Here is a 23966-nt window from a genome sequence, read left to right as displayed (position 1 = left end):
ACACTGGCTGTGTTTCTTTTTCAAATTGGTCCTTCTCGTACTCTGATCTTATTTGCCTAAGGTTATCAAATAAAGCTCTTTTACGGTACATCCCTGGATGCGATGCGCGATGACTGCGGCAGGTGCGTCATCGTGCATGTTCACATTCTCAATCCTAATTGCTCAACCAATACCACCACCAGATGACGAAACGCGTCGAGCAAGCAGAACGCGAGAAAGATGCGGCTGTGATGCGTTACGCGAGCGTGGAGTGCGCGGCCATAGAGGCTAGAAGAGCGGCGGAGAAGGCAGCGGCGGCTGAACGAGCGAACAGCACTGAGGTGGAACTACTCAACAACAAGATCAAGTCTGCCAGTCAGGAGAAGGCCAGGATCTGCCAGCTTTATGACGATAAGGTAGGTACAACCCTCTAACTTTACCAGAAATTCCAGAACATTCCAATGTCATAGAATCTGGGAGAGTGGAACAATCGAACAGCACTGAGGTGGAACTACTCAACAACAAGATCAAGTCTGCCAGTCAGGAGAAGGCCAGGATCTGCCAGCTCTATGACGATAAGGTTGGTACAACCCCCTAATTTTACCAGAAACTTCCAGAACATTCCAATGGCATAGAAGTTGGGAGAGTGGAACGAGCGCACAGCACTGAGGTGGAACTACTCAACAACAAGATCAAGTCTGCCAGTCAGGAGAAGGCCAGGATCTGCCAGCTTTATGACGATAAGGTAGGTACAACCCTCTAATTTTACTAGAAACTTCCAGAACATTCCAATGTCATAGAAGCTGGGAGAGTGGAGTGGTGAGATGGAACTACTGAACAACAAGATCAAAGTCTGCCAGTCAGGAGAAGGCCAGGATCTGCCAGCTCCTAATTTTACCAGAAAATTCCAGATTATTACCTAAAATAAAACAAACAAAATCTAAAATCCGGCCTTACGGATGTCGTCACTCCATCTAGTCCAAGGGCGTCCTACACTACGTTTTCCATGACGCGGTCTCCACTCCAGAACCCTTTTCCGACGGTTGTTGCTTCTTTGGCTAATGACTATGGCCCCGATTCCTGCAAACACTTCCTAATTTTACTTAAAGTTATACCTGTCATCTTCTTATTCCGGGAAAAGGAAAGAGACGGATGATTGAAAGTCGTAAATTTTAGGAAGAATGAGTAAATGAATGAATAACCCGGGCGAATCAAAAAGTATCTCGCTGGTATGCAAACCGTTTGACGTGTGCTGTCAACTTAATTCTGTCGGGTTATTGGCCGATGTAAAATTTTTAGACGGTTGTTTTAGATTTCTGCTTAAATTTGACGTGTGTTCCATAAATTTTATGCCTGTCGATTACCCATCTCTTTCTTTTTCAGCGGATAAGAAAATGACAGGTATAACTTAAAATAAAATTAGATGGCGTCTGCAGGAATTAGCACCAATAATTGTTAAATCGTATTTCCAGTGTCACGAGCTGTCGAACTGCGAGCGCGAGCTGGCGAAGGTGAGAGAAGACCTGAAGGAGCTCGAAGGTCGGCTCAAGTGGACGCAGAGCAAGCTGCGTATGGAGATGGACGCTTACAAGGTGAGACAGCAAACATACATGTAGGGTGGTGGAGTAAAATTAAAATGACTCGTAATATTCAACGTTTTCTTATATTTCAGAGATTATCATCATCATTTCTCTAGCATTATCCCATTTTTCACAGGGTTCGCTTACCTTACCTGAAGATTTGACAGGTCCGATTTTTTACCGAAGCGACTGCCTGTCTGTCTGTTATTTGTCTGTATCTGTTTACTGTTATGTGTCTGTTTATATCAAGTGGAATTTCCGGTCGGAAAATTCGTGAAAAGGTGGAACACGGTAAAGCAAAGTTTGTGTCTAGCCGTAGACGGCCAATCAGCTCCCGACAACAAACACTTCAGGACCCCAATACCGACTCGCACCGGATGATATTCTATACCTCAGGGGGATTAAAAAGGCCACATCGAAGCAATTCATCTAAGAAAGCAATTTGCGCATATAAAAGTAAGTGCGCAATGCAAACAAGTGTCAAATAGCAATATTGCTTTCTTAGATGAATTACTTCGATGTGGCCATTTGAACCCCCCTGTCCTGCTTGCATTCCAATCATGCTAGAATTTAAGAGGTATACTAACGTTTGTGGCGTTCCAGGACAGCGCAGAGCGTGCTGAGAAGCTGTCGCAGCAGGTGAGCGAGCTGGAGGCGGCGAAGGACGCCGCCGCCGCCAACGCTACAGACTCCGCGCGGGCCAGGCAGCTTGGTAAGACACCAGGGGTTCAAAACATCACATTGAAACAATGAGCATAAAAACTACAAGCTCACATGTAGGCAGCAGCACGTTTGAGTCTTAGGGCTCAAACTGGATGACAGCGGCGCGGCGGCGATAGCGGCGACATCGTAAAGAAAACTTTGAGGTATGATTCAGACCATGATTCTCAAGTTGATATCAAGTGGAATTATTGATCGCAAAAGTATAGAATCGTTTCTTTTTTTTAAATCATGATTTTTGCGACGAAAAATTCCACTTGATATCAACTTAGAATCATGGTCTGAATCATCCCTCAAAGTTTTCGTTACGATGTCACTAACACCGTGTATACTGCTGCTGTATGATCGAATCTTAAAGTTAAAACCACTAAAATCCTCAACAGAACTGGAACTCAAGGAAAGCCAAGCCGCCCTTATCCTCTGTCGTCACGAGAAGGAAGACCTGGAGCGTCGGCTGGCCTCCACCACCCAGCAACTGGACTCTTGCAAGCGGGAAAGGGACCTCGCTACCACCGCGCTTGCGCAAGCCACCACTGAGGTTTGTAATACAAAGTCACACTCAATTGACATCATCATCGATTTAAGAGCCACGCTCTTGTCGGTGTAGCATTTTCCATTCCAGTCTATCAAAGGCCAATTCCTTAACTTCCCTATAAGACACGACGTTAACCTTTTCTTTAATCTGTTCCATGTAAGCTCTTCTTGGTCTTCCCCTTCCTCTCTTTCCTTCTAGCTTTCCTTCTATGATGTTTTTAATAAATTCGTCGTGTCTTATTAGGTGTCCAATCATCTATCTTTTATCTTCAATTGACACCATTTTAAAAATTTTACCACTGTTTTTTTTTAATTCTTATTTAAATAGGAGACACGTGTTTTTGCTTTACAAAATTTTTCTACCAGAAGATAGAAAAAAATATATTTGAAAACATGATTCTTTTTTTACCTTTGATGGGTTTGTTCTTGGCCCCAGTTTGGCCGAAGGCATTGAAGAGGCCTTTGGTGGAGCTCGCCCAGAAGGTGCCTGTTCACTCTGGCCTTGAAAGCAACCGGGTTATATGCATTCGGAAATACAGAAGACGGCAGAGAATTCCACTCCTTCTGAAGATAGAATTTTGTTACTGTCTAGAAAAATGTTATGAAAGGGTTATGAAAAATCCCAACAAGCCTAGGTTCTACATAAGCGTCTCGTGAAAACAACACTATTGCTCCCTTGATTTCAGCATCATTAAAGTTGTCATTTGCAAAAACATCATATAATCTACTCTAGAAAGATTTCGGCTGTCCGCCATCGTAAAACCTTTGGAAGCCTTCATTGGCGCAGAAAAATACAAACAGAATAGAAACAAAGATAAGGTTATTTTGTGTTGAGTCACATGAGCACGTTTAGCCGCTGGTCCCGGCTATTAGCTGTAAAACACCTCCACCAACCCGCAGTGGAGCAGTCTGGGGGGGGGGGGGGTAAACCTAGCACAGCCGTTGGTGGGGGGCGGAGAGTTGCCGTTCTATACGTAGTCATCATCAGCCCATTAACGTCCCCACTGCTGGGGCACGGGCCTTCCCTATGGATGGATAGGGAGATCGGGCCTTAAACCATCACGCGGGCCCAGTGCGGATTGATGGTTATTAACGACTGCTAATGCAGCCGGGACCCACGGCTTAACGTGCCTTCCGAAGTACGGAGGAGCTCGAGATGAAAACTTTTTTTTTGTGGTCACCCATCCTATGACCGGCCTTTGCCAAAGTTGCTTAACTTCAACAATCGCAGACCGAGCGCGTTAACCGCTGCGCCACCGAGGTCCTCCACGTAGTCCCGTGGTCACGTGGTCCTTATTCTATGCTTACGTATTGGTATTACAGGTGAGTTCCCTGAAGGCCAGCAACCTGCGTCTGGAGGAGGAGGCGGCGGAGCTGGCCGCGCTCCGGGCGCAGGCCGCGCTGGCCGACACGCTCAGCGGTCAGTTACAGAGGTATGTTGTTTTTTTTTTCAATCAATCAATCTATCAATAATACTTTATTGCACAACAACATATACAAAGGACATAAACATATGAATAAAACATAAGCACAATAGGCGGCCTTATTGCTAAACAGCAATTTCTGCCAGGCAACCTTAGGGTGAAAGAAGATTATTCATTGGAGCAAGGGCTTGGAGCAATAAACATCATGACACCAACATAACAAAAAAATAATAAATAATATATACTTATCTAAAGAAATAATATAAAAAATATAAATAAACATACATACATACAAATAGCCTATACAATATAATACATATAAGGAGAATAAGAAAACCACTTCCAAGTTATGCCTGCAGGAAAAGCGCCTTCACCCTTGCCTGTCCGAAGGACGTAATATACGATCCCGACGACCCGATTACTCTAGCCATAGAGGCAGCCAATCAGTTCGCGACACCAAACACTTCAGGACTCCGATACCGACTCCGCCGGCGTGGTCGACGATTTCCCTCATTCAGCGCTTATCGCTATCGACCCACTAGGGTCGATTAATTCTTTCAAATATTTTTCCTCTCAGACGACGCCCTGAGCCGAGGTTCGCGCCCAACTGGGCACCCTCAGGCCTGTTGTCTTAAACATTGTACCGGGTGAGAGCCTTAAGCGCTCCCCATTTGTCCGGCCAAGTAGTTAATGCCATCTGCGGCAAATCTACAATAAGTCACGTTAAAAAAAAAACTCTTGCCCTGAAAGAGCAAGAGAGAGAAAGTTTTTTTCGTTGAATTACTTCGCCTTCGCATTCATGCTTTGAATCATCCCCCTCTGTATTCGTTACGATGTCACTAACACCCTGTATAGCCAGTCTTGTTAGTAAAGCTTGCGGGCATGTGCTCACTAATTGTACCGAACTTTAGGGTTAAAAAGCCCACATCGAAGAAATTCATCTAAGAGAGCAATATTGCAATTTGACATTTGCGCACATAAAAGCAAGTGCGCAATGCACGCACATGTCAAATAGCAATAATGCTTCAATATCCCAGGAAGAGTAAATTACTGAAAACCAGCGCTGGATGGCGCCATAGCATGGCTCCATCACAGCACAAGCTGAGCCATTTCCTTTTGCCCGTATTCGTAATATTCATAATTACCTAGTACTTATAGCAAATGTAATTGTTACTGGCAATAAATTTATTTTATTCTTATTCTTAGATGAATCCTCCACCAACCCGCAGTGGAGCAGCGTGGTGGAGTATGCTCCATACCCCCTCCGGTTGATTGAGGGGAGGCCTGTGCCCAGCAGTGGGACGTATATAAGCTGTTGATGAGATGAATTGCTTCGATATTACCATTTTAACCCCCTAGTGGTTCTGTTTAATAATACATACATACATACATAAACTCACGCCTATTTCCCACCGGGGTAAGCAGAGACTATAGAATTCCATTTGCTTCGATCCTGACACACTTTTCTTGCTTCCTCCATATTCGTCAATCGCTTCATACACGCACGCCGGTTCAGAGTAGATCGTGTTGAACCTTTTCTAAGGACATCTCCAATTTGGTCATCGTAAGTCCTTCTCGGTGTTCCTCTGCCAGCCCTACCATCAACTTTCTTCAATCTTCATCTTTCTTCAATATATACCGCTTTTGCAATTCTATTACCCTTCATCCGCTCTACGTGTCCAAACCAACCTAACATCCCCTTCTCAATCCTAGTCACTATATCATCTTTTACACCACATCTCTGTCTTATCACACTGTTTCTCACTCTATCACTCAACTTCACACCGCACACCGCTTCTGTTTAATAATAAGTATGTTTATATTCGTATGAATAGGGAAACGGAGCGCGCATCGCAGGCAGAGGAGGCCCTGTCCCGCGAGCGCGCCCGCGCCGAGACCTGCGCGCGCAGGGAGGCGGCCGCGCTCGAGCACGCGGCGCGGCTCACGGCGCAGCACGTGCAGCAGCGGGCCGCCACCAGCGACCACGAGAACAAGGTATTGCACTACGTAGCATGACACAGCAAGACACTATGGCTGGATCACCTGTATCTCCGAAGGCACGATCATCATCATCAGCCCATTAACGTCCCCACTGCTGGGGCACGGGCCTTCCCTATGGATGGATAGGGAGATCGGGCCTTAAACCATCACGCGGGCCCACTGCGGATTGATGGTTATTAACGACTGCTAATGCAGCCGGGACCAACGGCTTAACGTGCCTTCCGAAGCACGGAGGAGCTCGAGATGAAAACTTTTTTTTTTGTGGTCACCCATCCTATGACTGGCCTTTGCGAAAGTTGATCCCATATTAATGTCTTTATTTATTACAATTTATTCAACTTAAAATACTGACTGACACTGATAATGTGATGCCTGACAACATTAGACACAGACAATTGGGTCGTGTACTAGGTTCAAGATAAATTATGAAATTCTGATTACTAAATAAAGACACATCTAAAACTAACGAAAAACATTTTATTTTTTCTATTAAACTTATTTATGAATTTTAATCAAGAAAAACGTAATAATAAGTCCGACATTTTGTCACGTTTTCCTTTGACGTCACAGTGTGCTTTTTCTTACAAATTCCATAGTAATTTCGTGTTTTGACGTTTAGTAAAAAGTAACTGATTTGACTAGTTGGAAACTAGCCTATTCACGACATTCTTCCCGCCCGACTAACGAATCAGTCTAGCACATAATCCTGGAGATGCCCAGGGACACGTCTAGTGCGGTTAGAACGGCGTAGTACTTACTAATATAAAAATAAATATTAAATTAATAAATAAATATTGGTGCTAATACCTGTAAACACCATCTAATTTTATCTTAGGTTATATCTGTCATTTTCTTATCCGCCGAAAAGGAAAGGGACGGGTAATCGACAAGCATAAAATTTATGGAACACACTCAAGTCAATTTTAAGCACAAATCTAAAACAATCGTCTAAAAATCATAATTCTGGCGGGTTATTGGCCAATTTTGCATTGGCCAATAACCCGCCAGAATTATGTTGACAGCACATGTCAAACGGTTTGCATACCAGCGAGATACCTTTTTGATTCGCCCGGGTTATTCATTGTTTACTCATACATACATACATACATACATAAACTCACGCCCGTAATCCCTAATGGGGTGGGCAGAGCCACAAGTAATCAAAGACAACTTGCAGCCACTGTTGATACGATGTCGTAAGCTGGATATGATGAACCTTATGGTGATAAGGGATCAGCCTATCGCCCATAACATTAGTCCATCATGTTAGAGGACACAATCCCTCTGTCGGTTGTTTACTCATTCATTCTTCCTAAAATTAAGAGCTGTCAATCATCCGTCCCTTTCCTTTGCGGCGGATAAGAAAATTACAGGTATAACTTAAAGTAAATATAAGAGATGTCTGCAGGAATCGGGGCCATTATATGGCTACCTGTACGTACTTGTACAGTCATGAGCAATATAATGTACCCACTTTAGGACTCTGTCGCACTAACATATTTGACATTTAGTGAGACTTACAGTTCAATTTGTCAAAAAAGTTAATGTGACATGGTACCAAAGTGTATACATATTAATGCTCGTGACCGTACGGGGTGTAAGTGTCATCGTAACAAATACTGAGGGGGATGATTTAGCTCATTATTTTGAGATAATATCAAGTGGAATTTTCCATCGCAAAAGTATAGAATTGAAAATATTAAAGAAAAAACATTTTAACGTTCATCAATTTTCCGACAGGGAATTCCACTTGATATCAACTCAGAATCATGGTCTGAATCATCCCCCTCAGTATTCGTTACGGAGTCACTAAGACCCTGTTTATTCTTTATTGTTTAACCAATTTTGATAAAACCCAACAGGCTCAAGCCCTGTCCCTGGACAACGCCAGCCTCCGGGAGCGGATATCCTCGCTTGAAGCAGAATGCACGCGGCTACAGGAATCTCTAGCCGAGGAGACAGAGCGACGCAATCGGGAAACTCGAGCACTTGCTAGGAAGGTAACTATTTATTTATTTATAAAGAGAACATACATCATTACAGTCGCCCATGATGCCTCTCACTCTGAGGTCGCAGGTTCGAATCCAGCACGGGCCTAAACCAATGATTGTCGAATTTGTTTTCGAATTCGTGTTTGGGTCATAAATGATTATCACGTGCTCAGCGGTGAAGGAAAACGTCGTTAGGAAACCCACATACCCGAGAAATGTATTTTTGGATGTATGTGACCTAGCCTGAATTGGGCTGGTTTTCCCTTCCCGGTTTGGAAAGTCAGACAGGCAGTCGCTTCTGTAAAAAACCGGACCTGTCAAATCTTCAAATTCAAATTCAAAAATATCTTTATTCAGTAGGTAACATAGTTACACTTTGAATCGTCAATTTTACATAACGAACGTCTCATCCGCCTAAAACTACTGCAGCTTCTCACAACCTGTATAGCCGGTTCAGGTTAGGTAAGCGGACCCGGTGACAACGGAATAACGCTAATTATTTGGTTATTTTTGCGGTTTTTTATGTATTTTTCCTTCTTTTTTGAATTAGATTTTAACAGGAATTTTCCGGACTTGCACCAAAAAGTTATGAATCTTTCTTAAATGGATTTTTCTCCTACACAGTTGGCTCGACCTCTATAGTTGTAAAGTTAAGTGGAATTTTGTTACACATCAGTTGGTTTGACGTGTTTAGGTGGCAGAGCTGACAGAAGAAGCGGCCGAGACGGGCAAGAAGCTGGAATGGGAGAAGGGGGAGAATGGAGTGCTGAAGAAGAAACACGCCAACGCTATCAAGGTATGTAGTGTTGCCAATGTGACGGACCTAACTAGTCGACCAGCTAGTTCCGTCCACATTCAACAGATGGCGCTTATAAGTCCTGAAACGCGCTAACGAAGTTTTCTCAGCGCGACGTATATATGTTACGGTAAATCTGATTAATTGAAAATTATTAATATTTTTACAAAATTATTAATAATAACCACATGTTTTGGTAAATGTGAATAAACGATCGAAATGTTTTAGTAGTAATTATTAATAATTCACGACACATATTGGTAAAAGTTATATAATAAATAAAAACCCAATGTTTTTTTACCAGCAGGTATTTATTTATAATATTAAACACAGTCTTACAAGTAGTCAGAAGAAATAATCATCAATATGCATAACTTACGTTATATATAAATATCATAATGCATAAGTTTACAATGTATAAGTTCAAAACAGTATCAGTTCGGTAAATATTGTTATACGATTCAGTAATTTAGCTGCCTGACATCAGTTCCCAGACAGATAATCCCACGCAATCATATCTTCTAAATAATCACTAGACGTATAAATCCCCTTTTTTACAAAGTAGGTCAGATAGTAATTGCAAGTCATGGAAAACCAGGTCTGCTCAAAAGTGACAGCTAACATTTCAAGGTTAGCCCAGCTGACGTCATCCCACCCTGAGTTGCCATTTCGTTAAAAATAAATTACCCACGACCAATGTTTTTTTTTTATATTTACTTTGCAAGGAAATTTTGAACTTTTAGTAAAAGATTTACTTACAGTTTTAATATTTTTTTATATATATGTGACAAGTAATAGTAATTAAATACATTAGTCAGTAATTCACTTAATTTTCAATAATAAAATTTACGCCCTTGGAAACTTACAGATACCAACTTAATGGCAACACTTACGTCATCAGAGGGCTAGCAATGGCGGCTTGTTATAGGATTGAGCATACCAGGTTTTCTTGTACCATGATTGCAAGTAATATTTACCTATCTTTCCTTTCTTCTCTTTCTTCTGTTGTTGCGTTTCTTGACGAACCGCGTCAAAAAACATAAAGCATGAAACTGTGTTTGTCGCAGGAACTAAATCGCGAGCTACAACGAGCGCTGAAGCGCTGTGAACAGCTGGAGGCGAAACTGCCACCGCCCGACGCCGCCTCCACCAGAACAGGTCATTACAGATGCACCGATTAGTCGGACAATATCATGATCCCCCTAGCGTTATCCCTTTGTCACAGGGTCCGCTTACCGAACCTGAAGATTTGACAGGTCCAGATTTTTACAGAAGCGACTGCCTGTCTGACCTTCCAACCCGGAAAACCAGCCCAATACAGCTTAGGTCACATGCTTCCGAAAGTGCATTTCTCTGGAATGTGGGTTTCCTCACGATGTTTTGAGCACGTGATAATCATTTAAGAAGCTTACACGAATTCGAAAATCATTGGTTTAAGCCTATTCGGTAATAGACTACTTGACAATCTAGTCAAATGAGATACATTTTACGAAACGTCAAAACGATAGTTTGGTTTGGAATTTGGATGGAAATACTGTCTTATGACTAGCTTATGACGTCATCAATAAAACCTGTCAAACGTCGTACTCATTGTTACTTAATTCATAAATAAAATTCGAAAATAATTCGAAAAGTAAAATGACAAAATTTCATACAAACTTTCAACCCCTTTTTTAACCCGTTGGGACCATGATTCTGAGTTCATATCAAGTGGAATTTCCTGTGTAAAAGCGTTTTTTTTTAAATTATTTTCATTTACATACTGTTGCGACGGTAGCCGCGAATCATTCCTCAAAGTTTTCGTTACGTTGTCACTAACACCCTGTATATTTACGTACAACGATAAGGCCGCCATTTGCCATGTACTTAATTAAGAGACTTTTTGTAATTATTTATTTTTAGTTTGGTGCAATAAAGTGTATTTGTATTGTATTGTATTGTACAACGGGTGTTAGTGACACCATGCCAAAAACTGATATTGATGATTCAGAATGTGACTTTTAGTTAATATCAAGTGGAAATTTCCGTCCGTAACCCAAAATCATGTGCTAAATCATCCCGCTCAGTATTCACGTGTCAATTACACATTGTATATAGATGCTGGTATACACAGGTTCAGTATCGTCCCTGAGCAGCGGTGAGAGCGCGGCGACAGACGAGCGTCTTCAAAACGGCCACGCACCCGTCGACGCGCTGCCCGACATACAGGTAACCTGACAGTTTTACTTCATACTATGTCATAGAATAAGGTATAATACTACGTATAGAACGGCAAAAGAAAAGAGTTCTTTATTTCACATTTGGCCTAAAGGTCTTTGTAACCAGGCCAAAAAATTAAAAAAAAAATTATTTCACATTTATTTTTGTTTTTTTTTTAAAGAAACGTCAAAGTCACTGATTTGTCTTTTTTTGGTGTTATGGCGGATCGGGGGTGAAGTTGGGTGCACGAGGGGCGCTGTTGACATTGCCCCCTTCGTGTATAGGCCGATATTTTTTGTCTATGACATATTTTTTTTTGTAATTTTTGGCCTGGTTACAAAAACCTTTAGGCCACGTCTTTATTTTGGAGCTGGTTCCAGTAGACACAGAAATATGCACTTATATTTTTTGAAATGTTTTCTTAATTTTGTCTATGACAATGAATCAGCCGTGGCCAGTGTTGTGACGTTAATTATCATAGTGATGTATCAATCGAGATTAGAGTATCGATTCTGTTCTATCTAACAATAATAAAATCCAGGAAAGAATTTTAAAAAGCTGTTACTAATTTTCACGCTACCAGGAACAGTTGTCGCCAAAGGTAAGGTTCATTAATTAACAGAATTTGTCATGTTTTACAGATTAAACACCCAAGTTTGTTTCACAAAATATTTCTTAAGGTCAGACTTGATCATATTAATTTTATTAGCATTTCTATTTAGTTTATATTAGTAAGTCTCAGAACATTCAGATATTAGTCATACATATGTCGGAGCAGGTCTTCTTATCGTGTGGGTTGTGAGGTGGATTACCAACCTCATCAACCTCGGTGTCAGGATTATTATTGAACCGCCAAAGGCCCCTGACATGGCTCTTGTAACGACTACTTACTTACATCACATAAATCAATCATCATTAGATAAATAAATAAATAAATAAATCAGTAAGTAGTAACCGGGGCAACGGCTTAACGTGCCTTCCGGAGCACGGATCATCTTACTTTCGGACAATCAGATGATAACCAAACTAGGGATCACAAAGTGATTTTTGTGATTCGAACCCGGGACCTCCGGATCGTGAGCCCAACGCTCAACCACTGGACCACGGAGGCCGTTACTTAAAATACTTGAATTGATATAATTGATTCACATATATATTCTGTCGTCTCGGGCAATGCACTACGCGGTGGCCACAATTAAAAAGTAAACTGTATAAGTATGTACAGTCATGAGCAATATAATGTATCCACTTTAGGACTCTGTCGCACTAACATATTTGACATTTAGTGAGACTCACAGTTTAATTTGTCAAAAAAGTTAATGTGACATGGTACCAAAGTGTATACATATTAATGCTCGCGACCGTACGGGGGTGGAGTGAAGACGTAGTGTGTGGCAATGAGCAGATATTTATTTATGTTATATTGAAGCAAATACACTAAATAGGCTAATTTCCAACTAGTCATTTTGACAGTTTTCACACCAGGTTTGATGAGGTTGGTAATTCAACCCATACGATAGAAGTATTTTATAATACATATATTGGCCCCGATTCCTGCAGACATCTCTTAATTTTACTTTAAGTTATACCTGTCATTTTCTTATCCGCCGAAAAGGAAAGGGACGGATGATTGACAGCTCTTAATTTTAGGAAGAATGAGTAAATAAATGAATAACCCGGGCGAATTTTTAGACGGTTGTTTTAGATTTGTGCTTAAAATTGACGTGTGTTCCATAAATTTTATGCTTGTCGATTACCCGTCCCTTTCCTTTTCGGCGGATAAGAAAATGACAGATATAACCTAAAATAAAATTAGATGGTATTTACAGGAATTAGCACCATTATATATTTAATTATACCTACGTGTATTACAATACGATGTAATTTATGAACTTATGTAAACACTACAATTACTTTTGTAGGTGAGTTGCTTCAATGTGGCGTGTTTAGACCGTCAGATTTATATAAACCGCCTAAATCATTGTAGGTTCGCGAGCCAGACAGGCAGCAGCTAATCGAGCGCATAGTGTCGCTCCAGCGGGCAGCGGCTAGGAGGGCAGAGCGCTGCGAGTTCCTTGAGGAGCATTCTCGCCAGCTGACGGTGGAGCTGCGAGGCAAGGCGCGCTTGCTGCGGCAGCTGCTGTGCTCCTTGCCGGCGGGGGCCGTCGCCTCGCCGCACAGCGACGCTCATAAGGTACATAACACACACTCATACATTTCTTTTTATAGCTTTTGTTATTTCTTTTTCTTTTACCATTTCAAAGTGCGAAAACAATATTAAAAAAATATAAGAAAAAAAAATATGAAAGAAAAAAATAATATAAGAAATATATAAGAAAATTAAATTTCTTATTATTATTATTTTTTAACTCAACTGAACATTTAATTAAATAGGCGTTTTGTGTTTCACTATAAGGTGATAATGGCCCCGATTCCTGCAGACACCGCCTAATTTTATTTTAAGTTATATCCGTCATTTTCATATCCGTCGAAAAGGAAAGGGACGGAGGATTCACAGCTCTTAATTTTAGGAAGAATAAGTAAATGAATGAATAACCTGGGCGAATCAAAAAGGTACGTTGCTGGTATGCAATCCGTTTGACGTGCTGTCTACTTAACTGTGTCGGGTTATTGACTGATGTAAAATTTTTAGACGGTTGGTTTAGATTTGTTCTTAAAATTGACGTGTGTTCCATAAATTTTATGCTTGTCGATTACCCGTCCCTTTTCTTTTCGGCGGATAAGAAAATGACAGATATAACTTAAAATAAAATTAGATGGTATTTACAGGAATTAGCACCAATAATATGCTAAATTAACAATTGGCAACAAAACATTGTTAAATTAACAATCATAATTATAAATATACAATACAATACAATTGCATTGTATATTTCACGAGCTGCGAGCCTAGCTCCGTAAGCACGCGACTCTTTCTCGCCGCGACAGAGATCGTCTGTCTCTCTCTGTGCAGTACTGTGAGAGAGTGACGGGTGACGTATGTCGAGGCGAGAAAGAGTCGCGTGCTTACGGTGCTAGGCCCGCAGCTCGTGAAATAGGCGTTTTGTGTTTCACTATAAGCCATACTGCGCGCGTTGGCGGACCGGTGGGACTCACGGTTGCTGGCCCGATGGATACGACTGCACGCAGTCAAACAAATATAGTCTGCCGCCATCGGGGGTCCAACCGGCCTCGATTACTTATTTGTTACTAATACTAGATTTAAGTTTGTAATGTTACTAACAAATATGGATGTTTTTTTTTATAAGTCCGAAATAAACTTTTTATTATTATTATTATTATAAGGTGATAATGGTGCTAATTCCTGTAAATACCATCTAATTTTATTTTAAGTTATATCTGTCATATTCTTATCCGCCGAAAAGGAAAGGGACGGGTAATCGACAAGCATAAAATTTATGGAACACACGTCAATTTTAAGGACAAATCTAAAACAACCGTCTAAAAATTTTACATCAGTCAATAACCCGACACAGGTAAGTAGACAGCACGTCAAACGGATTGCATACCAGCGACATACCTTTTTGATTCGCCCGGGTTATTCATTCATTTACTCATTCTTCCTAAAATTAAGAGCTGTGAATCATCCGTCTCTTTCTTTTTCGACGGATATGAAAATGACGGATATAACTTAAATTAAAATTAGGCGGTGTCTGCAGGAATCGGGGCCATTAATATGTTAAATTGTATTGTATATTTCTATGCTGCTCATAGCCAAAACGGAAGCTCACGAAGGTAACAAAACCTATTTGATTGTTATTTGATATACCCAATAAGGGACTTTCCAGGCCACCTTCACCAAAAACAAAATAGATACCGATGTACAGCTTTAACGTGATAATTGGCTAGTTTCCAACTAGTCAAATCAGTAACTTTTTACTAAACGTCAAAACACGAATTTACTAAGGAAATTGTATGAAAAAGCACACTGTGACGTCATCGAAAAACGTGATAAAATGCCGAACTTATTATTACGTTTTTCTTGATTAAAATTCATAAATAAGTTAAATATCAAAAAGAAAATGTTTTTCGTTGGTTTTAGATCTGTCTTTATTTACTGACCAGAATTGCATAAATTATCTTGATTCTAGTACATGACCCAATTACCTATTTTCTCGTTACTTATTTCTAAAAAGGGGCGTCAGCTCAGCAATATGCTGTGACACTCCGACATTGAGGGAGAACCACAACGCTGATTTTCAGCTGTGCCCCAAAAATACTAAAAAAAAAAAATCTAAATAATACAATACAATACAAAGCCGCCAAAGGCCCCTGACATGGCTCATGTAACGACTACGTACTTACATTAGTAAGTAATAACCGGGACCAACGGCTTAACGTGCCTTCCCAAGTACGGTTCATCTAACTTTTGGACTTTCAGGTGATCAGCCTGTAATGTCCTTACCAAACTAGGGAGCACAAACTTATTTGTCCTCACCGGGATTCGAACCCGGAACCTCCGGATCGTGAGAACAACGCTCAACCACTGGTAGCGTTCTTGAATAATGAACATTAATTTGTCATGTTTTGTAGAAAGAGATAGCCCGGCTGGGCGGAGGCGCGATGGCCGCAGTGTGGGGCGGTGACGCGGGTGGCATGACGCTCGAACTGTCGCTGGAGATGAACTCGAAGCTACAAGCCGTGTTAGAGGACGCGCTGTTGAAGAACATCACTCTCAAGGTGAGCTGGACATACTTGGAGGTGACGTAGACCGGCTAGGCGACTGTCCAAAAACTACACTTTGTTTAGAAAGTCCTCATAAAATCCTCATGTGCATAAAAGTATACAATAAGATACCTGATAAATTTAAAAACGGACCCACTAAAGTTATGACTTTAAAATTACGCCAATGGCTAATTACTAATAGTTTTTATAGTATTAGAGAATTTTTGAATTTTCGACATTTGCATGCTAATAATAATTAGCAGGATAGAGATGCTGTAACACTGCTTTATACCATATTGTGACTCTGTACCTACCTATCCTAAGCGAATAAATGATTTTTGATTTCTGATAGCCTTGAAGAGGACAACATTTTTTGACAGGAATCCCAGGCAGTTGGATTGTCTGCATATTTAATTTGTTTATTTCATTAGAATTAGATGTAAAAAAAAATAAAAAATATACCCTCTACAAAAATACTAACTGAACGTAGTATAATCATATGAAACATAAATGTGTGTGTGTGCGTGTGCGTGCGTGCGAGCGTGAGTGCGTGCGTGCGTATGTGAGTGCGTGCGTGTGTGCGGTACTACGTACAGGTTGGACAAAAGTACACTCACGAGTCTGACTAGTCTTAAATGGCTGTAAACCGCTAAGGAGCAAGGGGGAGAGCGAAAACTGTCTGTCTCGCTCGCACTTATGCGGTAAAGCGGCACACGGTATGAACGTGATTTTTGTTTAGAGTGTCCTAGGTGTGTTTATGGGGAGTTACGGCTCAGTGTAGTCTTTCATGATTGAAGAAATATAAAGTAATATATGGAGTAATATATGTATGTGATTAGGTTTATTATTCTTAGATTATGATTAATCGAGAGCGGAAAAATAATACACGTTTACGTCATTGCAGTCCATTTTGCTAGTCGTTTAGTTTTTGCGTCAGTTTTGAGCGACATCTCTTGATGTTCCCGATTACTTCGTTCCATTTTTGGGTATTATGATTGACAACAACCTGACTTTTGATGATCACATTCATTATATGGCTAAAAAAGTGCGACAGCTCTCATTTGTTTTTAAACAGCTCAGGTATGTAGCAGATAAGAATCTTATTAACACTATTTATCTAACTCTCTGTCAGTCTGTGCTGTCATATTGTGTATCATCGTGGGGAGGTGCAGCTAAAACCCATCTCGAGGAACTTGAGAGAGCACAACGATTAATATTAAAAATATGCCATTTTAGACCACGGATGTATCCAACGGAGGACTTGTATGGAGAGAGCAGAGTTCTAAATGTACAACTTTTTGTCTTATCAGTTATACTTAGGCAACACGCTCAGTTAGAATTTACGACAGACGTATTAGTTTCTACATCTAGAAGAAAATACGCTGTTTGCCCTTCTACGTCTACCAGGACGAGCTTTGCAAAAAGATTTATCGGCTTTCAGGGCGGTCGACTCTATAATTTGGCAACTCAACTACTAAATATATATCCAATGAACAGGGCTAACTGTAAAAGAGCTGTCACAGAATGGCTACTCAGGCTGACCTATAACGAAACAGAAAACTTGCTAGCGGTATTATCATAGTTAGGTACTTGCAAAAAGTACTATTAAGTAACACACACTCTAAGAAAATTGCTCGCATTCACATACCCTCACACTAACTCACACATACACGCATTTACACACACACACTCTCTCTATCTCACACACACTTACACACACACACACACACAATTCGCACTCACACACATACACACGCACACACACACTCACTCACAGACACACATTCACACATACACACACACACACTCATACACACACGGCATACATAATAATTAGAACATGATAAATAATCTTTCAAGGTTGTAAGTATGGCTACCCATTATGACTGCTGATCGGGAGGTGGAGGCCTGGAATCCTATAATACAGGGTATCCTAGTTTAGGTTCCAGCCTTTACACATGATCACCTGTTTTTGTTTAATCTAATGTCTAATGTACACCTTGTATCATGTTGTGAAGGAAATAAAAATATTTATTATCATTTATTATTATTTTTAAATCTTTGACATATGACGTACTAAATGAACTGAAGGTTCAAAAAATGCGCGCTAGATGGCGCTGTCCGCGACAAAGATGATATAGGAATCGACAGGATTGTAATAATTTGTGTTTGTTTGCAGGAAAACATGGACACGTTAGGCGAAGAGATCGCCAGGCTAAAAGAACAAATGAAAATCAACACAGAAAACAAATCGTAAATATATTAAAACAATGGTGCTAATTCCTGCAGACGCCGTCAAATTTTATTTTAAGTTATACCTGTCATTTTCTTATCTGCTGTAAAAGAAAGGGACAAGTAATCGACAGGCATAAAATTTATGGAACACACGTCAATTTTAAACACAATTCTAAAACAGCCGTATAAAAATTTTACACACGACAACCGGCTTGCATACCAGCGAGATACCTTTTTGATTCGCCCGGGTTATTCATTCATTTACTCGTTCTTTCTAAAATGAGAGCTGTCAATCATCCGTCCCTTTCCTTTTCGGCGGATAAGAAAATGACAGGTATAACTAAAAGTAAAATTAGAACGTGTCTGCAGGAATCGGGGCCATTATATTTAATAAATATAAGAGTACTATCACTATCAAGTTTAAAAATATATCAAAAAATAATAAAGAATGAAAGCGAAACTAAATAAATAAAATATTAAATTAAATAAATAATAAAATTAAAATTAATTAATGCCAATGCCAGTGAGAGCAGAAAAAAACATTCCAAAAAAAATTCGTTAATAACCCGCCTATGTTTAAATTTTGGTTCGTCAAATTGTTTTTGCTAAGGTCAATTTAATAGATCACATTAGACGTTACCTTAACCTCAAAGATATAAGGTTTAACACCCGTATTCTAAAATGTTAAATCTTTCTTCACTCGACTTGGCCTCAGCTGAGCATTTTGGTATTTGAAGTCGACATTTACGCCTTCGACTTGAGGACTTTACTCGCTGGAGTCGATCATACTGCCAACATAATACATAACATACATAACATAAACAGCCTTAATACGTCCCACTGCTGGGCACAGGCCTCCCCTCAATCAACCGGAGGGGGTATGGAGCATACTCCACCACGCTGCTCCAATGCGGGTTGGTGGAGGTGTTTTTACGGCTAATAGCCGGGACCAACGGCTTAACGTGCGCTCCGAAGCACGGAATCATCTTACTTTTCCGAACAATCGGGTGATTGTCGAAATCACTTTGTGAGACTGTCCTTTGTTTGGTAAGGACTTTTCAGGCCAACATAATAATACGAAAATAATGACGTCATTGAGGAGCTCGGTGGCGCAGCGGTAAACGCGCTCGGTCTGCGATTGTTGAAGTTAAGCAACTTTCGCAAAGGCCGGTCATAGGATGGGTGACCACATAAAAAAGTTGTCATCTCGAGCTCCTCCATGCTTCGGAAGGCGCGCTAAGACGTTGGTCCCGGCTGCATTAGCAGTCGTTAATAACCACCAATCCGCACTGGGCTCGCGTGGTGGTTTAAGGCCCGATCTCCCTATCCATCCATAGGGAAGGCCCGTGCCCCAGCAGTGGGGACGTTATTGGGCTGGTGATGATGAATGACGTCATGTTTGAAGGACTTCCCAGGCTACTTTCCTCAAAGACAATATAGATGGCGCTGTACAGATTTTCCTTTGTTTAACCTTCTTCACGTCACGGTTGGTTACCATGGTTACGCCGATTTGCTATTAGACTACAGCTGATCGGGAAACGGGAGTTGGTAGGGAGTTACCATGGTAACCCGTAACCTTGACGCATGCGTGTAATAAGCCCTTTACACAGCGTGCTAGGCCTGCATGTGTGGTCTATTATATCGATCCTATTATCATTAAGTATTCTTTCTCAAGTATTTTCTGATTTATTTTTATTTAATTATACTTTGTATATTGTCTTTTGGTGTAACGTGGTTCTTGAGTGTCTGTTTGATGATAAAAAACATCTCTTTACTTTGTCTTCGACGAAAAAACCTTTCAACAGCTTTAAACTACGATTCCCTTCAAGTAAACGAGCAGCTTTAGGGTGAACCATGGTATAAGAAAACCAGGTATGCTCAAAAATGACAGATAACATTTTAAGGTTAGCCCAGCTGACGTCATCCCACCCTGCGTTGCTATTTCGTTGTCCCGACCAATGTTTTTATATTTACTTTCCATGGAAATTTTGAACTTCTAGTAAAAGATTTACTTACAGTTTTAATCATTTTAGTAATCTTCTTCTTCTTGTCGTTTCGATGGCATTAGATTTCTTCAGCCCAGTAATCCGCCACTCGAACAGCATCCTCGGTGGCACTCATCAGCCCCTCTCGCGTGCAGGTATCAGGGCACGCGGGGCAAGTTATCAGATGAGCCATAACTGTGGCGTAACACCACACACGCAGCTCAGATCCGATCCGATGAGAAAACCCCACCTGGACAGGTTATCTTTACTTCAGCCAACCTGTGTGCGGAGTCTATTTAAAGATTTCCAGGTCGGCCTGGTGCTCATAACCCGGTGGAAGGTTCTCCGAGAGGGGGACAAATGGAGTAGGTAGCGTTTTAGTAATAGTAATTCAATACATTAGTCAGTCACATAATTTACGTTCTTGGAACGTTGGAGATACCAATTTAATGGTAACACTTACGTCATCAATGGGCTAGCAACGGCGGCTTGTCATAGGTTGAGCATACCTGCGGGCTTAGCACCGTAAGCACCCGTCTCTCTCTCACAGTACTGCACAGAAAGAGACAGACGATCTCTGTCGCGGCGAGAAAGAGTCGCGTGCTTACGGTGCTAAGCGCCCTGGTCTTCTTATACCATGGGGTGAACTAACCTCTGGCCGCACCACCACCGCGCTTCTATCCTTTTCTGCCACTCAGAACCGTCATTGGCTAGAGCGAGATAGTGCGAACGCACGGGGCGGATACGGCGTACCAGTCGCATTGCGATCTCGCTCTAACCAATGGCAGTTCTGAATGACAGAAAAAGAAGCATAGGAAAGTGCGATGCGGTGCGACCAGACGTAGTTCAAATTGATAATTACTGTTATTTCTAAATCTTTAAACTAAACTCCTTTCTCTCTAAGATACGAGTACCGAAATGTGTAACAAATCTTTCTTCCTATGAACGTAAAGTGCAAATTTGCGTGGCATATGAAACTATGTACCTTATTATGTACGTGCGATAGCTGATTTTGTGATTGTTGGGTTTCCATGAGCGATTTTGTTTAAAATAGTTTTAAAACTAGCTCTGTCTCTGTCTTGCACTTATTGTGAGTAAAGGACGGGAATATTTTAAAAACAGTCACACTAAAGTAAATCTAAGTTTCTTTCGCCATAATCAGCATTTCTACTAAAAAGCTCGGTGAGGTGTGGGTACTTAGTTCATCTTGCGATGGATATTTTTCTGACTACGCCAATTAAAAAAGTCACGCTCTTGTCTGTGTAGCATTCTCCATGCTACTTTTGTTTCCCTCCTGCCTTCCGCTCCGCAGTACTCTGTCTGACGCGAGTGGGATAGCGCCCAGAGTAGTCTATTACAAAGCCCTACTAGGACTCCTGTCCTCCGCCTCTGAATAGTACTGACAGTTACTGCTGCCTTCTGTCAGGTTCCAGGTTACAGCCCCTGTGACGCGCCCCTTCCGTCCTGCATTGCCGTACCGATGGCTCCCATCTCCGCCTCTGCAACCGTTGAGGTCTTCACCCGTATCCCTGGGCAAGGGATCTATCTACCTAAAGGCTAGTTAATAAAGCTCTTTTAATATAAATTGTGTTTTTTTTCTGTCGGAAATATTCCCAAAATGGTGTCGCTCGTGGAAACTCATCGCGTTTACGTTTAAGTTCGCCTAATTGTAAAAAGCTTTAAATTGTAATTACTATGATTGAGATTCTATTTTTATTTACTGAATTATATGTTCGATCAAATGTATTGATAAATGTCTTAATCAGGGACTTTTCAGGGCACGTTCCTCAAAATCCTCATAGATGGCGCTGTACAGTTTTTACCTTCTAATTTCATAGATAACAGACATATGCGTCTTTCATCTTTGTTTTTGGGTATAAATGATAACCCTTTTTATTACGCCCAAGCACAATTACACCTTCCACCCATTATTATTCTGATCAAAATAAATAAACAGTATAGGTAGCAACATAATTCTATACATAATGTGATCCAAATATCAAGCAACAATTATTTTTATATACAGGGTGTTAGTGACATCGTAACAAATACTCAGGGGGATGATTCAGGCCATGATTCTGAGTTAATATCAAGCGGAATTTTTCGTCGCAAAATTCATGATTTTTTTTAGTTTTTTTTTATTTTTTTTCAATTCTATACATTTGCGATGAAAAATTCCACTTGACATTAACTCAGAATAATCAGCTGAATCATCCCCCCCAGTATTCGTTACGATGTCAATTACACCCCAGACAAGTACATACGGTAGCCATACAAGTAGGTATGGGTGTTAGTGACACCGTAACGAATACTGAGGGGGATGGTTCAGACCATGATTCTGAGTTGATATCAAGTGGAATTTTCAGTCCGAATATTCCTGATTTTTTTTGTGTTTTTTTTTAATTATTTTCAATTCCATACTTTTGCGACGGAAAATTCCACTTGATATCATCTCAGAATCATGGCCTCAATCACCCCTCAAAGTTTTCGTTACGATGTCACTAACACCCTGTATGCTTCTGGCATTACATTGTATTTTGGAATAATTATGTACAGTCATGAGCAATATCGTATACCAACTTTAGAACCCTGTCGCACTATCACATTTGAGATTTAATGAGACTTACGGTTTAATTTGTCAAAAAAGTTAATATGACATGGTTTCAAAGTGTATACATATTAGTACTTGTGACCGTACCCGAGTAATAAGAAAATAGGTGATTATCACGTTTAAACTGACGATTGCTCCGCTGAACACCCAAAGTGTGCTCCTGGTGGTAGAACGGGTAAATTCTAATGCTCTGTTGTGCCCCTTTAGTGGTACAGAAGGGAAACTTTTGAGTTACCTGTTGTTAACACAAGAGAAGAAAATACCTGTAAGAAAGAAAACCTGAAAAGAAAAAGATTAAAATTAGTAAAGAACAAAAATATACATAGCTAAAGTTATAAAGTATATATACTCACCGTCGTCGCACACGCCGCCGTCGCACCGCCCCGCCGCCGCCGTACCGCGCCTGCGCACTGCAACCCGCGCCCGCGCGCCTCTCCCCGCTAGTTCCCTACATGGCCAGTTGCCATCCAGTGTCCGTTGAAAACAAGTGAAACCAAATTTTGTATTACGAAGAATTGATTATAATCGTGTTGAAGACTTATTTTGGAGTTATTATTAATTTCACCAAGCAAACAACCCAGCAAGTAGGAAGGTACTTAACACCTGTCGTGCTCCTTTTAAGTTATGAACACATTGGAGGGACTACTAAAATGAAATATGTACTTGAAATATTGCAATTATATTAATATCACTGACATTGACTGATGATAACAAAGACTATGCAAATTAGTAGTTCTATCTAAGTAGATTTTATTGTAGAGATACTATAACTTATTTGAAGTACTCTTCAGAGTCAAGTGCAAATAAAATAGTCATCATGTGTTCCATCCTTTGTAGGGGTAAAGTGGAACCATAAATATAACGACATAAGATGTGCTCCACCAAACCACCAAAGGAGCACTACGGATCATACAAAATTTACTCGTTCTACCACCAGGAGCACACTTTGGGTGTTCAGCGAAGCAGTCGTCTTTAAACTGAACAACGTCTATATTCTTTTTGGTGAATGAAGCCTGGAAAGTCCCTCGTTAATCAATTTTGTGATGAGCAAAAACTTGCCCCCTACGCCCCTGGGATAGTAATTGATATCACGTGGTTTCCACGATTTGTGTCCGGTTGATGGCAATAGTCTCGCCTCCTTTTACCTGGGACTTAAACATGGCGAGGAGAAGGTATACAGGGTGTTAGTGACATCGTAACGAAAACTTTGAGGGATAATTCAGGC

At 40.7% G+C, this 23966-nt stretch overlaps 1 protein-coding gene and 1 long non-coding RNA gene across 4 annotated transcripts in view; one reads left to right on the top strand and one right to left on the bottom strand.

Moving 5' to 3' along the window:
* Window positions 1-23966, top strand: part of LOC126378823 (coiled-coil domain-containing protein 186) — an 86832-nt gene that overhangs the window by 2326 nt on the left and 60540 nt on the right. Inside the window, exons 2-15 of one of the 3 annotated variants that reach the window (XM_050027247.1) lie at window positions 183-320; window positions 485-559; window positions 1452-1571; window positions 2163-2271; window positions 2663-2817; window positions 4137-4246; window positions 6073-6232; window positions 8101-8238; window positions 8924-9025; window positions 10093-10183; window positions 11139-11233; window positions 13212-13418; window positions 15779-15925; window positions 18090-22235. In XM_050027247.1, the coding sequence (XP_049883204.1) occupies window positions 183-320; window positions 485-559; window positions 1452-1571; window positions 2163-2271; window positions 2663-2817; window positions 4137-4246; window positions 6073-6232; window positions 8101-8238; window positions 8924-9025; window positions 10093-10183; window positions 11139-11233; window positions 13212-13418; window positions 15779-15925; window positions 18090-18167 (1725 nt within the window). In that variant the 3' untranslated portion in view covers window positions 18168-22235. Of the gene's footprint in view, window positions 1-182; window positions 396-484; window positions 560-1451; window positions 1572-2162; window positions 2272-2662; window positions 2818-4136; window positions 4247-6072; window positions 6233-8100; window positions 8239-8923; window positions 9026-10092; window positions 10184-11138; window positions 11234-13211; window positions 13419-15778; window positions 15926-18089; window positions 22236-23966 lie in introns of those variants that run through there. The other 2 variants (XR_007568143.1, XM_050027246.1) reach the window with 2 other exon arrangements.
* The window catches only part of LOC126379054 (uncharacterized), a 47688-nt gene continuing 38260 nt past the window's right edge, over window positions 14539-23966 (bottom strand). The window contains exon 2 of the long non-coding RNA XR_007568233.1: window positions 14539-14584. This is a non-coding gene — a long non-coding RNA (uncharacterized LOC126379054). The remainder of the gene's footprint in view (window positions 14585-23966) is intronic.

Source organism: Pectinophora gossypiella, chromosome 27, assembly GCF_024362695.1.
Source record: "Pectinophora gossypiella chromosome 27, ilPecGoss1.1, whole genome shotgun sequence".
Taxonomy (NCBI): domain Eukaryota; kingdom Metazoa; phylum Arthropoda; class Insecta; order Lepidoptera; family Gelechiidae; genus Pectinophora; species Pectinophora gossypiella.
The sequence above is the reverse complement of the archived record's forward strand: the minus strand, read 5'-3'. Positions and strand labels throughout refer to the sequence as shown.